General features: G+C 37.8%; 2 protein-coding genes across 2 annotated transcripts in view; one reads left to right on the top strand and one right to left on the bottom strand.

Annotated features, from left to right (window-relative positions):
* Nucleotides 1-5,138, bottom strand: part of LOC146465375 (uncharacterized) — a 5,461-nt gene extending 323 nt beyond the window's left edge. Inside the window, exons 1-8 of the mRNA XM_085128701.1 lie at nucleotides 4,976-5,138; nucleotides 4,771-4,859; nucleotides 3,586-3,639; nucleotides 3,278-3,342; nucleotides 2,759-2,796; nucleotides 2,051-2,130; nucleotides 1,083-1,145; nucleotides 627-677 (exon numbers count right to left, since the gene is read on the bottom strand). Coding sequence (XP_084984827.1) covers nucleotides 627-677; nucleotides 1,083-1,145; nucleotides 2,051-2,130; nucleotides 2,759-2,796; nucleotides 3,278-3,342; nucleotides 3,586-3,639; nucleotides 4,771-4,859; nucleotides 4,976-5,030 — 495 coding nt within the window. The 5' untranslated portion in view covers nucleotides 5,031-5,138. The remainder of the gene's footprint in view (nucleotides 1-626; nucleotides 678-1,082; nucleotides 1,146-2,050; nucleotides 2,131-2,758; nucleotides 2,797-3,277; nucleotides 3,343-3,585; nucleotides 3,640-4,770; nucleotides 4,860-4,975) is intronic.
* A 57-nt stretch (nucleotides 5,139-5,195) lies between these two features.
* On the top strand, nucleotides 5,196-16,036 carry LOC146465374 (uncharacterized). The gene is made up of 9 exons (XM_085128553.1): nucleotides 5,196-5,255; nucleotides 5,328-5,388; nucleotides 6,911-6,964; nucleotides 7,537-7,584; nucleotides 9,167-9,281; nucleotides 10,564-10,643; nucleotides 11,392-11,639; nucleotides 12,478-12,628; nucleotides 15,018-16,036. The coding sequence occupies exons 1-9, from the start codon at nucleotides 5,217-5,219 to the stop codon at nucleotides 15,062-15,064; spliced, it is 843 nt and encodes a 280-aa protein (XP_084984679.1). The 5' UTR covers nucleotides 5,196-5,216; the 3' UTR covers nucleotides 15,065-16,036.
* The last annotated feature ends 2 nt before the right edge of the window (nucleotides 16,037-16,038 follow it).

Below are 16,038 nucleotides of genomic sequence, written 5' to 3'. Positions count from 1 at the left end.
AGGAACAAGTCAAGTGAATTACCTAAGGAAGACTGAGTCAACTTGCCGTGGCTAGTTTTTAACGATTTTCCCTAGATAAAACTAACGATAGAACTTGAAAACGCTGGCCCAACTTTTTCGGGATACCCGAAGCCGCCAACACTTTTCAATTGTTTCACTGGACCCTTAATTTTAGGTTCTCACTAATTGAAATCTAGATTTAGGCTTTTTCAAAGAGGCTTTTCAAAGAGTCTTTGAGTCACTTTCAACTTTAGGGCCCGAACGTCTAGTGCTTAAAATGCCAGTTTTATGCCAGGACTGCAGTTTGAGTCTGTTCTTAGTAAGTTGCGGAGCCATAATGTAATTTGTTTTCAAAAGCACATTTGGTTCACAGTCTCCCAGGTAAATGAATTCGTACCAGCAAGCCATTACAAAAACCAAACTTATTTGGATACACAAAGACACAAGTCTGATCCATAGAGGAGCGGTAATACGCTGACTGGTTTCGTGCAACCGGGTTTGGCTGGTCGGTCCAGTCAGGACCACCAGTAGCCCTTCACTGCTGTACAATGTATTTTGAATCTCTACCTGATAAAGTAAATGGGAAATGCAATCATAACTACTTGTGGATGTACACGTAGGCATACCTTAAGTTTTGAGTCCAGAAATCTCAATCTTTCTTCCAAGCCTTTCATCTCCTGTTTGTGGAAGGACCAGCAGGGAATGGTTAAATAACAGAGTGTGATGAAACGGATGGAGAGAAAAGGATAATCTACTTCGTAAGACGTGGGCTTAAACTTCGCAGATTCTTCTTTTTATTATCTTGCGTGAAGTTTTTAAAACTAACCAAATATAAGTGCATCTACAACAACTATGGTGTAATGTGTTTCAATCCAGCATAAAGGTACATGTCGGAATTTTATTTTTATTTTATTTTCATTTTTTTTTTCAAGATTTGCACAATGGCAAGTGAAAATACAATAGGACGCTTGGTCCCCTACCAGGTATTTTAAAATCACCTAGCTGTCCTGTCCTAGCTCCAGTATAAGAATTCTAAACCCAACCCGAAAGTTCCCCTGCAAGTTTCCAATGTTAATACTCACGGCACTAAGTCTTGCATCTCGCATGTGTGACAATTTCGGAACTGTGTCTTCTAGTTTGCTTATCTGTATAACAATTTTACAAAGAGGGGTTATCAAATCCTTACAGGTAAATGCTATTTTTTTTCTATTGGTATATTTCAAAGACAACCTGTTTCAAGTTAAAAGCGTACTGGGATCGATCGCAAAGAACTAGAAAAAGTAAAAGCGACAGCAAAACGTGCCTTAAATCGCGATCTGTTTTATTTTTCGTTTTAAATCCTTTCCTCTAATTATTTCAGTTGGCACTAGCTGTGGACGCGGAACAAGTGTACCAATCGAAATTTCAAATCACTACTTGGGTTTGCAAGCAGCAATAATCTTTTTACATATAATCCACCGTATCGAAAAAGATGGCGACTGGTGCAATTACCCATAATTCTTAGCGTACCAAAACCCTATAAACGCTCATAGAAATGTACAGAAAAGTTCTCAAACCTTCAAACCTAGCATACAAAATGTTGTCAGTACAGGGACGAATTTCGCAAAACAAAAAGTTTGACTTTCTATGTGCCTATTGGCTGTGTTAGGTTTGCAGGTATTGTGGTAAAAAAATGATCAGCATCCATTTTTTTTCCCGTACGGTGTATTGAAGGCTTGGTGCAAACCAATGCCAATTTTGGGATTAACTGCTCTGCACCGCTCAGAATTGAGTAAATATTTATTTTGTTGAGTGTACTATAAGGTATGAAATGGCTTTGGGATTATCAACGTTTTCATGAGTCTTGATAGGATACCAGACCTTCCAGTGCTCCCTTGCGTTAATTCCCTTTATTCTGAAGTTTAGGCTACTCATTTACGTTCACTTCTTTTCTTTCCAAGCAAATTTCCCTCCAATTCACGTTAATCTGAGTCACGTACATTTCAAAACTTCGTTAGTTACAAGCGTTTATTTTTCTCGGCAAAGTAATTTAAAAAAATGCCACACTCACTCTTTTGCCGAACAGCTCAAGTTTTCTCCTGTAGGTCTCATTGTAGCTGGGAAGATCAACTTGTCTAGGAATGGGTTTCACTGCATGTGTACATACATTGTACAATAACATAGGTTCAGTATACATGTACCATTACATCACACATTAATTACATGTAGTCTCGGTCTTGACAGTGAACATTGCCAGCCATAAACTAAAGAAAGCCTGTCATGCTTAAAAATTGTATTTTAGTCATTTTCAAACAACCAAAGCTAAATGTAGTCAGCAACAGTTGCCAGAAACAACAACCGGCTGTTGACTGCTAATGAAGCTGGGGGTGGGAAGGGGGGGTGGGGGTACTCAGCCTGTATGTTAGTGGCTGAGAAGTGCAAATGAAGCCAGTTGCTAGACATAAAATTATGCCATGAAATGTACATATTTTCTTTCAATCACAAAGGCTCTACGACCGTTGTTTTCCTTAAATTGAAATTCTGGGAGTTGAATACCAGATACAATGTAGAATGTTTAACTTCCCCACAAGTACTTCCAGATACAAAGTTATGCATTCATATGTGTCTTTAAGCGCTTTGAATTAATGCATATTGAGCCCTTTATGAATGGAACTACCAGAAAATGCAATTAATGCAATTTCATGTATATGTAAGTATAGTCTTCATAAGATCTGCTGGTAAATTGTTTTTAATCACTAGAGAGTACATTAGGTTTTACCAGATGAGTGCCTTTTGCATACTTCAAGAATGTAGGGGCTGCAAGGATCAAAATGAAAATTTATGTATTAATGTACAATTTACAGTAATTAATGTTTTGTAATATTCATTACAGTCCACCGCACATAAACAAAGAAAATTAACCCAAGAATTTGCTTACATTTTGTTTGAATGAAGATATCAAATTATGGCTACAACAACTCTACTCAGTAAACTGTTCTAGCTACATGTATCTACAATTTTATTTAAAGAAAATTTAAAATCAGATAGTTTTTCCTCAGCTTCAGGTGGTCAAAACCTCTGAGAGTGTACTGATGATCTAGAGAATAAAAATTTAAATAACTACTACAGTACATGTAATATCCAAATTTAGATGATGATAATAATAATTATATAATAATAATAATTAATAATAATAATAATAATAATAATAATAATAATAATAATAATAATAATGTGGCTAAAAGGCAAAAGGAAACATGCCTTGATACATCTTACATAATATGCCAAACAAACCAACCTTGTTACTGCATTTTCTGGAGTTCTCCTGCTCAAGGGAATGAGTGATCCTCTACCATTCCTTAACTTCAATATTAAATAAATATTTAAAATAATTAATAATAATTAAATAAGTCATCATGAAAAAGTTCCGTCAGATTACATGAGATTACATTATACCACAACAAAAAGACAAAAAGTCTCATGTACATCTGTACCATTACCACTACAACACAATACTGCTGCTCATGCTACACTGTACATACTGGTAACCATAAAATTATGGAAACTTAGTTAAGTGTTTTCCACTTTTCAGAGGCATACATGTACCTTAAGGACACTTCCTTTTCCAGCTGTTGATATGCCAAGCTGTTCAGCAAGAGACTAAAAAAATAAACCAACCAATTCTTGATCAATCCAATGATAAGCATCAACAACAAACAACACCAAAACTCAATCAAATAATTCATCATTTGATCAACTGTTTGACTTCTCACTCTGTCAATCAAATTATGCATCAATCATTTGATCAATGCATCAATATAGATAAATCAATGAACATTTATATGATCAGTCAGTCAGTCAGTCTGAGTCAATCAATCAATCAATCAATCAATCAATCAATCAATCAATCAACTAGACAATCAAGAAATGGCCAGCCTAAAACTAATGAAGAAATTGTCAGTTTTCTGGTGAAATTTTATCCAGTAATTGACCATGGCTGGATGTTACATTGTAGCTACGTCGTTAAGACCAATTCTACCATTTACTGGTAACTTATACATTAATAGTTTAGGAAGGGTACATGTACACAGTTTGAGCTGCAATATTGTTAACTAAAATACTAATACTAGGGAATTTGTCATAATCATTAATGTCTGGACACTGAACTATCTATATATTATAATAATTCAGCTTCCACATGAAAATAATCATGTTGACAAACAGACGACATGAAACTATCAAGTACAACAACACTTTTTTTTGTAATGAAGATCTAATGTTGGGGCTGAGGTTGAACGTTCTTTAATTTTTTATTTATTTATTTATTTTTTGTGATTTGAGCCTGAAATCAATGCGGACGTGACCAGGAAACCTATCAAACTGGTGCAATGTTTAATGCTGCGATGTGGTATCAAGTTGCTTGCATGTCACATGTTTTGCGGCTAGCTGAGTTGTTCTTCAGTGTAAAGTGTACCATACAATAAGGAAACCACATTGTTAATGTTAAAAAAAATGCCCCTAGGCTACATGTAATATAAGTATTTGAGTTAATTGTGTTGTTAGACTACAGTTTCACATTTCTTTTAAAACCTTTATATAATAATACTACTCACAAAAAAAAAAAAAAAATGGGCAAAATAAAGATTCCTTTAAACTGACTCTCAGCCTGAGTATGTTCTTAGTCTGTTCTTAAAATTTTGGTTAATCTCAGCCTGAACCTTCTAAAAAAAGGTTCTTATAAAAAAATAGTGTACATTACATTCATAATGATTATAACCTTTCTTAGCTTACCTCTAAAAACTTGGCTCTTGAAGATGCCTTGTCTTCGTCGTTAACTACTTCCTCAGCATTAAACTGGAATTGTTTTAAATCGGAAACTTCTACAAAAAGGGGAGATCAACGATTAATTAGAACACGGCGTCATCTCTCGAGCAATTCAAGTACACATTCCGAGGTTGTAGCCGTTCTGTTGTCGCTTTCACCATTTTCCACAAACCTTCTCCATCTCTGACAATAATCCAAAGTGTTCTTTTATCGCTACTCATCCTCATGTTTCAGTTAAACGAGTGTCAGGGAAAAGAAAGAGGAAAAATCTAGGCTATTTTGACACATATCTTTGACGGAAGAAATTCTTCGAAGAGAAAACCAAACAAACAGGCGCGTCATCTTGACCAGCGGTTCTCAGCGATAAAAGAACTTCACTGAGTATTACATGACGATGTTGTTAGCAAATTAAAATGGCGGACACATCGCAAGCAGGAGTGCCTTTTGTCGAGGTGAACACCATTAGCAAATGGAGTCTTTTCATCTGCGTGAACATGTTTTTAACTTAGTTTTCTCTTTAATAGCTCACAGATGAAGAAAAGGCTGTTCTCAGAGAATGCAGAGTAACTAGCGTTTTCTTCAGAGGTTAGGATCTACATGTAAATATCTAAATACGTCTGTGATATTCGCGGCTAGATTGCAGAATACCCGGCCAACCAAATATCTTACTTGAAAAGCTGCTCCCGCAGTCCCGCAGTCGTGTTCTTTAATGCTGCTCCCGCAGTCCCGCAGTCGTCGCGCTACACACGAATATACCTGACGTTCTTTAATCCATGAACCGAAACAAGCACGCCACACATGAATATAACTCGTTCTTTAATCCATGAACCGAAACAAGCTTAGATTTAAGTACCCATCGACTCTGGGACTGCAGGACTGAGGGAGCACTCGTTTTACTCACTTCACTTAAATGTTCATCGACTCTGGGACTGCGGGACTACGGGAGCACTCGTTTTACTCACTTCTTTTAAATATCCATCGACTCTGGGACCGCGGGACTGCGGGAGCACTTGTTTTACTCACTTCATTTAAATATTCATCGACTCTGGGACTGCGGGAGCACTCCTTTTTCAAGTAAGATATTTAGTGGGCCGGGTATTCTGCAATCGCTGAGGGACTACAACCCCAGGTAAAAAGATCGCGACACCTAGGCCCCTGATACCCCCTTTTCTTCTGCAGTGAAGTGGGGAGAAGTGGTTCTTAAGCCTCTTCTGTCAGGTGTCACGTAGATTTTTGTCTGTGGTTGTAACCGCCCAATTCACTGCGAATTTAAACAAAAAAATAAAAGAAAATAAAAGAAATCAACTTTGTTTAACGAAGGCGACACTTGACAGTCTGACGACCAACAAACCTGTGGCCCTTGGATTCCAGATCGAATTGGAATTTGGAAAATTTTTTTTTTTTGTGGAGGGACGAAAACCGGAGAACCCGGAAGAAAACCCTTGGAGCAAGGACAAGAACCAACAACAAACTCAACCGACATATGATGTCAAGTCTGGGAATCGAACCCGGGCCACATTGGTGGGAGGCAAGTGCTCTCACCACGGTGCTATCTCTGCTCCCCCCGAGAGTGTACAATGTGTAGATGCTACATGTAGTCTGATGTAGTACAGCAGGTGTACAGACTGTAAGAAAGCTTGTCTAAATATCAACCTTTTACTTGATTTTGTGTGAATGTATCCATTATTGGTCTGCATATAATTATATTTTGTTTAACATTATAACGATCTGGTACTGTGTAGAATCACACTATTACTGTACTACAAATTTTCAATTTCAAATTGCTGTCTCAGTCCATTTTGTGAGAAAGATCTCCATAAGAAAAAAAGTTCTTCTCTAATCACTGCTTGTAATAAAAATAGGTCCTTTGGTGCAACAAATATTCCATTCTATAGTTTGCATGTATAATGTTGTTATGCTTTGCTATGTACAGTACACTGTTAAATTAAGGCTTAATAGAGTGAGGAAGCTAGTTAATTTGCGGTTCTTATCCCTAGTAAGGTGGGCTTAAAAGTGGAAATCTGGTACTAACAAATGTTAAGCAGAAACTCTTATGTCTCTTCCTTGTGAAAATGATTGCAACAAACCACTGTAATTATTATTGCAGGTGTTCCCTTAGGAGTTGTTTCTGTTCTTGCATTGAGGCAAGCCATAAAATATGGTAGGTAAATTAATAACACATACAGTGTACCAATAAATTCAAAAAGGTGGATGTACATGTATTGATAGTCTTTATACCAGCAACTCAATATACTCCATATTGATAATCCTAAATCTTAATGTTACCAATTTAACGTTTTACTGACAACATTGGGTCCATCTACATGTATGTGTTAAGGCAGACGTCCAAGTATGCATATTACATGTACATGTAAATGAGGGTGGTAGACATGATACCACTTATTAATATTGTTCCAGTGAATGTCAGGGTATGAGGCAGACCTGTCTGATAAGGGCGTGGCAGTAGACATTGTAGACACAGATTGAAAAGACTTGTATGTACAGAGAGCGGGAGGTTTATACCTCCCAGTTTTTGGCACCACCTCTCTGAGTTGACATTTAGTCAAACCTTGCATTTACAATCTTCTGCTAGAGACTAAAATCTTGTGATCAGCTTGATTTGCTGATTGTAGAACTGGTAGTGGTCTCTTATAAACACTCAAAAGGTATTCTGAAATAATATTTATTGAAATTTTATGATTGTGACTGTTACATTGTATTTTATTTCACAAGGTATCCCCATACCTGGTGCTAAAAGATTCACTGGAATCTACTACACAGGTGTGGCATGCAATGTAGTTATATCATAATCAAATAGAAGAAAGATCCTTGCAGTTAGTATGCAATTTAAGCAGTTTCGAAAAAAAAGCCTGAAAAAAATCCGGGCTTGAATGGGATCCGAACCCATGACCACGGCGATGCGGTGCAGTGCTCTACCAACTGAGCTATCAAGCCAACTAGGAGCCCTTCCTTCCTGGGAGCTGGTCATATGTAGTTATAGTTTAGTTTTTATCAAAAGGCAGTTTGTTTACTTTGTAAGTGTTATTGGAAATTAATGCCTGTACATGTACATGTATTTTATTGATTGGCTAGAAAAAAGTCATTGAGAATGATGTATTCTTTAGTAATTGACACAGGCATAATCGAAAAAAAAAATCTTAGTGCTCCTTTCAGGAGTCAAACCTAAGACCTTCTGATTACTAGTTCGGCTGCTCTACCACTGAGCTACAGGAGACTTAACGCCATTAAACTAGGTTTCACCTACTGAATAATACATCATTCGCATTTAGTCACCAGGCTTAAAATATTCCATCACATCTACAGTGTATTCCATTGCACAAAAGAAGTAATGTCCATGAACTTTCACACAAACTCATGTGCCAAACATGGATGGTTTCTTTTTTGGTTTAATACTTAAATTCATTCTTCAGTAGTGCTATACTGTCCAGTAAAACTAGATAGAGAAATAAACCATGAGCACACTGTAGCTGATACACTGTATAGTGTCATCATTTTTTGTATTAAATATTTTTATTAATGAAAGATTTTGTTTTCTGCAATAAAGTGCATGCAACTGCTTCTTCCTACAGTACTGGTTACATGTAAGTAAGTCGACAGTCTCTTTGAAGTCTTGATCCATAACTTGATCGGTAATCAAGTCCATGTATCAAGGTTCAAGGCTCAATCACAGAGAATTCAGTTGAGTTTCAAGTCTCGCAAGTTCGAGAAAATTATGAGCTTATCACTTGACTGATTTCTCGCAATACACTCCTTTGACTTGTGTTATTAGTGTATTGGAGAGCTGAACTGACATTTCTTTCAAACAATTTTTTGTGATTTCATTTTTAATTGTAAGTCCCAGATGTTTCACTGTGCATGGCCTTGAAACAAGACTGTGGAGAATGATAGGAAAAAATTAAAAAGCACAAAGGATGAACAAGATGACTTTGCAAGGAAAATCCATGTATCAAGAATAATAACAGTGTTCTAAGTTACAATAAATAGTGAAGCCAGAGTTTCTAACAATAATAAGAAATTCTTGATCCAATCTGGTTTCTAACTTGTTCACGTCCAGTGGATGACTATACGTAGTGCCCATCTTACTCAGAGTTTAAAATTTGGTTGAGCACAAGAGATCTTGTACATGTAAATGTTAAGGTGAACTTAACATTCCATCAAGAGTTGACAACTGCCAATGGAAATTTAAGGGGCAACTCCAGATGGATGGATGATCTTTATTTTTCTTTAGCACTGATTGGAAGTAAATTCTAATTTACAACTTGTACATTTGACATATTTGTTTGTTACAAAGTAGACATGTTGCTCGTTTGTACTGTGATTTGTTTGTTGTTTGTTTGCCTAGGGCTGTTTGGGTTTGGATTCTTGACTGGAATAGCGTCTTATCAAAAAACTTGTGTGGGGAAGATTATGAAGTTGGAGAATTCTAGGCTTGCTGATCAAGTCCGAGCCAGGATGACGTAAGTAGCTTGCAGCTGTAAATGTTGTAAATTACCATAAACTCATATGTACATTGTACTTTTCTTTAGTTTGTATCGTTGCTATGCGTGAGTTTAGAATTTCCGTATGAGACCCACACACTACAAATAAATAAATAAATAAATAAATAAATAAAGTTGTCAAATGTAATAAAAAGTAGCAGTACTCAACCTTAGAAGTGAAGGGTCCGACAGTCTAGCCAAAACTGAAATGTGGTCCCCAGTTTTCATTTCCTACGTTGTTGCTAAAGCTCAGCAAACATGAAAGGGCCTGTCTAATCAGAGTACTTAATGTACCTACATATATCAATGTTTTAAAAGATTAAGTGCGAGTTTGGGCAGTCGGGAAGGCGTGGAACATTTTATTCATTTTATTTATCTCTTAGTAAAGTTCCATATACAGCTGTACACCCTGAAGCATCTAATTGTCAAATTGAAAGCATCCTGGGATGCTCTAGCTAGTTTTTAGACAAAACAGCTGCTACAGGGCAGCAGGGGCAGTGTTTCTGAAAATAATTATGGGGATCTCACCCCATTTGGACCATGTTATGGGCTTCATTATAGAATAAAAAAGAATTCTTCAAAAATGTCAATGCCCCTGATCTGCCCAGACTCTCCCCACTTCCCTTGGGCCAGACATGCATACTAGGCACAACATCCCCTGTCAGTGGTGTCAGTGGGAGTGATCATGATTGCAGTTACAGCGTATTTGTCTCAAACCGGCCCCAGGGAACGCCTTCCATAGACAGTACAACTTGATATTAAGTGATTATTAGATAGGTTTGCTTTTTTGGTTGGTCTTTACATGTATGTGTTTATCCTTTGATAGTGACAGTGCTCACGCAGGAGCAAACACAAGCACACAGCGAGCACACAGAGTATAAACCCCATTCAATTGAACCTGCATGGTACAAGTGGTAGGAGATAAATGAGCTTGAAACGTCGTTCTTAAAATGAAAATGAATAGTCCAAGTGAACGGGCATTGCCTTTTATCCGATGAACAACTCCCCTTATGTGTGCCAAATTTATTAATAGGTGGTTTGCAACCAATCCCTGAAGATCCAAAAAGACAACGGTATGGCAGCCATGTTGGATGACAAAACAAAAGGTTCTGTCATCCAACATGGCTGCCACACCATTGTCTTTTGGATTTTTAGGGATTAGTTGCAAACCACCTATAGGTTTAATATTACATGTCTCCTGGGCAACGTATTTCTATCAAAGTTTAAAGGAGTGCCAACATTCTTGCCTGTACTGCATTAGGGCTGAGGGGCGTGGAGCATACCAAAGACAGTGGCAAACAGGAAATGTTCATCATGAACAGCAAGATGTCGATTTACAAGGTTTGTATTCAGTTCAAGGGAAAACGTTCTCTATCAGTTGAAATGTAATTTTAGATATTAGCCAATAGGCTACGCTGAAAATTCGAGATAAAATAAAGCCCACGTACGTACATGCATGTTAAAAAAAATTACGATCGGCGCACGTTTGGGGGGAAGAATTAGCTAACAGCACTTTTTGGAGACTCCATGTATCGGTTTTACAATAAGCGATTCAAACAAATTAGAAACTAGAATTAGAAAGTATAATTTGCATCAGGAGTTTATTCTAAATTGTCCACGAATCGAGGAGTACTTTGTCACGTGAAACACTTGCGTCATCGGTGCACTTTTTCCCGGATCAACTATAGCTGTTTACCTTATTTGAAAGTTATAAATAGAGTCATTTCTGTGTATACATATACTTTGTATTGTGTTGGAGTAAGAAATTACAATAAATAGAGAATTATATGCGAATTCTTTCTTCGCAGCATCAAATTTCCGTTTTTTGTTTTGTTTTGCTTTATTTTATTTTTTTTTTTTAGAGAAGAGTTAATTTTATAAGATTTTTCAGCTACAGAATTCGAACAGAACACAATGTGTCAGCTTTCACAGTCGTCCCTTAATTAAAAGGCCTTAAAACAATCCACGAACACAGTGATTTTTTTTCTGAGTATTTTGCTTAAATGTTCGGCTTGGGTCCCTCTGCACTTTGGGAATGAAATGGTTTAATCCGTAAAGTAAATAAATAAAAAAAATACGTTTATAACAGGAAAACCCTGGTCCGGTAACCGATTCAGTGAACCCAGACCTCCAATGGAAGACTACATTCCTCCCAGCGTGAGCGCTACGTCATCCGTCGAGTCCAGTGAAGAAGCTCCTCTTCCTCCAAGCCTTTATTTTGATGTTGACAAAGCCAAAGAGGACAAATATACAAGTTACGCGGAGTTGAGGAAGAAGCATCGTGAACGATGGACGCCTCCTAATATGTCTTCATCGGGTCCCAGTAGGCCGGAACAGGTTTGTAAAGTTCACACCCATGGTTTCTGTTTCTTTTTCTCTTTGGTTTTTTTTTTCTGCTTTACTTTGTTTTATTTGTTCAATTTTTTGTGGTATGTTTTGTCCTTGTACTTCTGTACTAAAGGGCCGTTACGCACGCGATTTCATCGATTTTAACAGCGAATTAGTTTTCTTAAAGAAAACATGAACGAGAATCTGACGTTCGCGGTAAATATGGTACATGTACCTCGTCTGTCTAGTCAGCATTTGTGCCGGCCAATGATTTCATTGACTTTGAATACACAATTCATGTTAACATAGAGTGCATTCCATGTGTCAGAACTGGCCAATCACTCCGAAAATGGTACACGCCATTTTATAAAACTTATCCTTTAAACTGGCACGTTCCCTTGACTAACTGACCTGTCTGGCCGGCCAGTTCTAACAAATGGATAGCGGCCATAAACAAACTATTGTTATAGGGTTAAGAAATTGTCAGCTTTTCGATGCAACCTCGTTGAAACATACGTACATGTACATGTTCAATTGTTTTTATTGTTAGAAAATGTCATTGATTAGGTTCATCTTTGTAACTGCTTACTCAATAATAGCAGGCAGTGCTTTCATTCAAAGCACTCCCCCCCCCCCCCCCCCACCCGACCAAATGCGCGGGGATAGCCGAACTATGTGTTACTCCGCCACTTCAATAAAAGAAGAACATTGATTTTTGATCATGTAGAAGTTATAGCATTTAGCTAGGTTTTAGACATGCGGTCCAAACCTATTAGCTAGGTGTTGAGAATTCCCCGGTGTAATGACCACTGAAGTAAAGGTCTCTTCTTCTTCATTGTGTTCCTAGCCCAGACGTACACAGCAAGGAGAGCCGGATTCCAGAGCAGGTTCTAGCGATGCTCCCTTGTCTTGGTTTGACAGCGATGATGAACGCAGCAACCAGGAAAGTGGCCGTGAATTTGGACAGCGAAGTTACACAAGGCCTTCATACAGACAAGGTAACCCTGTCTTTGAATCACAAATGACACTTTTTGTCAGGTCATTGTCTAATCCAGCGGATGGAACAAACAAGATGCATGTATTGCATCGTGGCCCGCGTCAGTTCAAGTTTCCTTAGCACGGAGTCAATGCGAGTATGCCTTCTTCCCCCTAGTTGGGATACCAATATATCGAAGGGCTTTTCGTACGTTTCACAGGGGTTAGTCTGGACCCTATTTCTAATAGAGTAGAGCATAATTATTAGCAAACGCGAGGGTACAGAGCTGCATTCGTGCAACTGACGAGTTCTACTTTGAAAGTCTCAAGTGGTATATATAAATCAAAGGGTAACCATTCCTTTTATTTGTGTTTCATTGCTTATGACATTTTGGTGTATATCTTGTTGTTCAAATTATCCTAGGTTGAAATTTTTTCTTCCTTTGGTTCTTGAGTATGCTAATGTGTGATAATGAGTTTGAAACAGTGGAAAATAACATTTAAAACAAGGAAAAAATTGAACCACAACATAATTATATATACTGTACTTTTCATTGTTTAATTTCATTCCCCCTTTTATCTCTTTATTTGTAGCCCTTTGGTTTTACTGCTTAGTTTCACATGTAATATTTTCTTAAGTGCATTTGAACAATCCACGGAAATTTGAGCTACACATTGGTCAAGCGATTGCATATTATTACGACCCAATAATGTAGTTGATAAACCGGGCATGTAAATACTGGTTGTGCAATGCTTTCGATTGGTATACTGTAAAATATCCCACGAGTAACTTGATTTTTCTTGGTATACACACGGGCCTATGGGCGGGTGTGTATAAAAAGAAAAATCAAGTCACGAGTGGGATGTTCACGGTTTATTTTTACATGAGCTCGGATTCCTTTGTTCTTTTCGGGGGGGGATATATTACATAACCCCCAAATCAACTGTCTGAAAAGCTGGGTGCGGCTTTGATTGTTTGAAGGGAAGAGCGGGGCTAATGAACAGCTAATTTAAATGTGAGGGGATTATGTGTTAATATCCAAGGGGGATAAGTCACTTATCCTTCTTGGATATTAACACATAATACCATCGCATTTAAATTAGCTTTTTATGAAGAATAAATTTACAAATGTTTATTTGGAAATATTAAATACGACGCTAAAATTTCTAAAATTGAACGCTGCAAACCTGTACACAGTAAATACAGTGAATTTGGAGAGTATTCACTTCTTCCTTACTTCATATACAAACTTGCTCAGCCAAAACGACAGTTCGAAATTGCACAGTGTATTTAAAATTCCACTGTTTGGAGCTACCACGAAAGTGTCGCTGTCATTTATTGGTAACGAGTTTCGCTCCGTAACCCAGTCATCCCAAACTCGTGTACTCCATGAAGTTGCCCTTTTAGTGTTTTGTGGTATTCTTTTATCATTCCTCGCCTGAATTTCCTTGTCGCTTACAGTAGTGGTCCCTTGGCCGGAATCTTCTTTACCTGTAAAAAGGTCGGTTAAAAGATCATCGGTGCGTAAATTGAAATTGTCAACTGCAATCTCGTTGTTTGCACCCGCAAATAAAGATTCAAAGTTGTTTTCCGAAAGCTCAATTGAGGTGCTGCCACTAAAACTGCTTTGAGTAACAAACAATTCTGACTCTGAATCACTCAACATTGCTAGCCTGTTCCTAGCACTCACTACGAACAAGACGAACAACTAATTCGAAATGCGACTTTAAAAAAACTAACATAATTAAAAAGCCTACAAACTTGTGAATCCCACCAGTCCCAGCATGGAATGTTGAAAAACAAAAGAAAGATGAACAATAGAGGCATTTTTCTTCACTATGTTTTTGCATCCCTTGAGGAATCCTCGCCATGCGAAAATAAGCCGTTTATCGGCCTTCAGCTCGTGGTTATGTGATTTATTCCCCTCGTGCGTTGGCCTCTGGCTACGCCCTCGGGCAACGCACGAGGGGAATAAATCACATAACCCCTCGCTTCAAGCCGATAACCCTTACATACCACGAGAAAGCACTGCATAACTAATTTATCCCATGCCACTCATTGAAGTAACTTTCCTGTTCGACGTCTGGTTCCAGGAATTCAAAATTAAGGTCAAAACTGGGGTATTCTTCTTCCATGTTTTAGTTGCAGTGGCAGTATTTTTTTCTGAATGAAAATTTTGACAATCGATCTTTTGGCGGGAAAAATTTGTGGGCCGCGAGGAACGCCGGGATTTTTTCGTGGAATACTACCCGTTGCATATTGCAGAATATGCAACGGGTTTCTAGCTTTCTGATTGGCTGTATTCTCTATGGCATGGGATAAATACAAGTACGCAAACGATAAATTTTTTTGCTTCATTGTTATATTTGCTCACGGTCTAACACGGGCGCATCATGTTCTTTAATCCCTAGGTCCGCCACCCAAGAAAAACAAATATGGCGATCTCATAGAGGGATAATGTATTAGACAGAAAATTCTGGCTTGTGACTCTTATCATATCGTCGATTGGAAGGATTTTGACTTGAAGACGTAGCCAGGCTTGATGTACACTGATAGGATCGACATTGACCATTTGACCGCTCTGCCTTTGCATGTCTCAAACGTTTATACAACGGAGCCTTTTTGTGTCCTTCTTTGGAACTAGAATCAATTGTTTTACATCTTGCCAATCACACCATTCGCAAATCAGGAAAAATGTGCATTCTAGACCAGGTGCAGGGAATTGGTGATTACTGGATAAGGTCCAGCTCCCTTGGTGGCAAAAAAAGTGGACAGAGGTGGGGGAGGGTTAAAATACAAGGAAAAACACGGTTCGTCTGATTAGTAATTGTAGCATATTGTACTTCATGAGGGCTCAAAAGTAGTTATAGTCAATCTAAAAGAATTTCATTAGGGCGTAACATGTCGATATTTTCGATAGTCGGCAAATATCGGAAATCGATAAAAATTGTGATAAACTTTTGATAATCATGTCTTTCATTTTTCAGCATCAATAGTCAGGCTCGCTGACAGGAATAGAGAACGTCGTTAGCGAAGCAATTTTGTTGATGGTCTTTCAAAAATAACAACAAAGTCCATAAAACGTCACGTAAACGGAATCGAGATCACACAAAAGGTTGAAGTTATTTTGTCCAGAGATCATACTGCACTTTGTATTTCTCACTCCTCTATTTTGTTGCCACTTTTTGAATGACCATGAAATTATATACCCTTTTCTTCTTATTTCTGAATGATTGAAAATCAATAAAATGGTCAGCAATTGTTAAGATTGCTGTTGTTTTACTTATTCTCTTTGTGCATACCTCGCTAAGCTTTGCCTAACGAGCGAGAAGTCCTTTCAACTCTTATGTGGCTGTTTTGAGTGAAAATTCGATAAATTGATCTCAACCCAATTTCGCGTTCTCACTAAATCTGTTGCTCTCTCTGATAGGC

This window comes from Pavona decussata, unplaced genomic scaffold, assembly GCF_977016875.1.
Source record: "Pavona decussata unplaced genomic scaffold, jaPavDecu1.1 SCAFFOLD_156, whole genome shotgun sequence".
NCBI lineage: Eukaryota > Metazoa > Cnidaria > Anthozoa > Scleractinia > Agariciidae > Pavona > Pavona decussata.
This window is presented reverse-complemented; position numbering and strand designations above follow the sequence as displayed.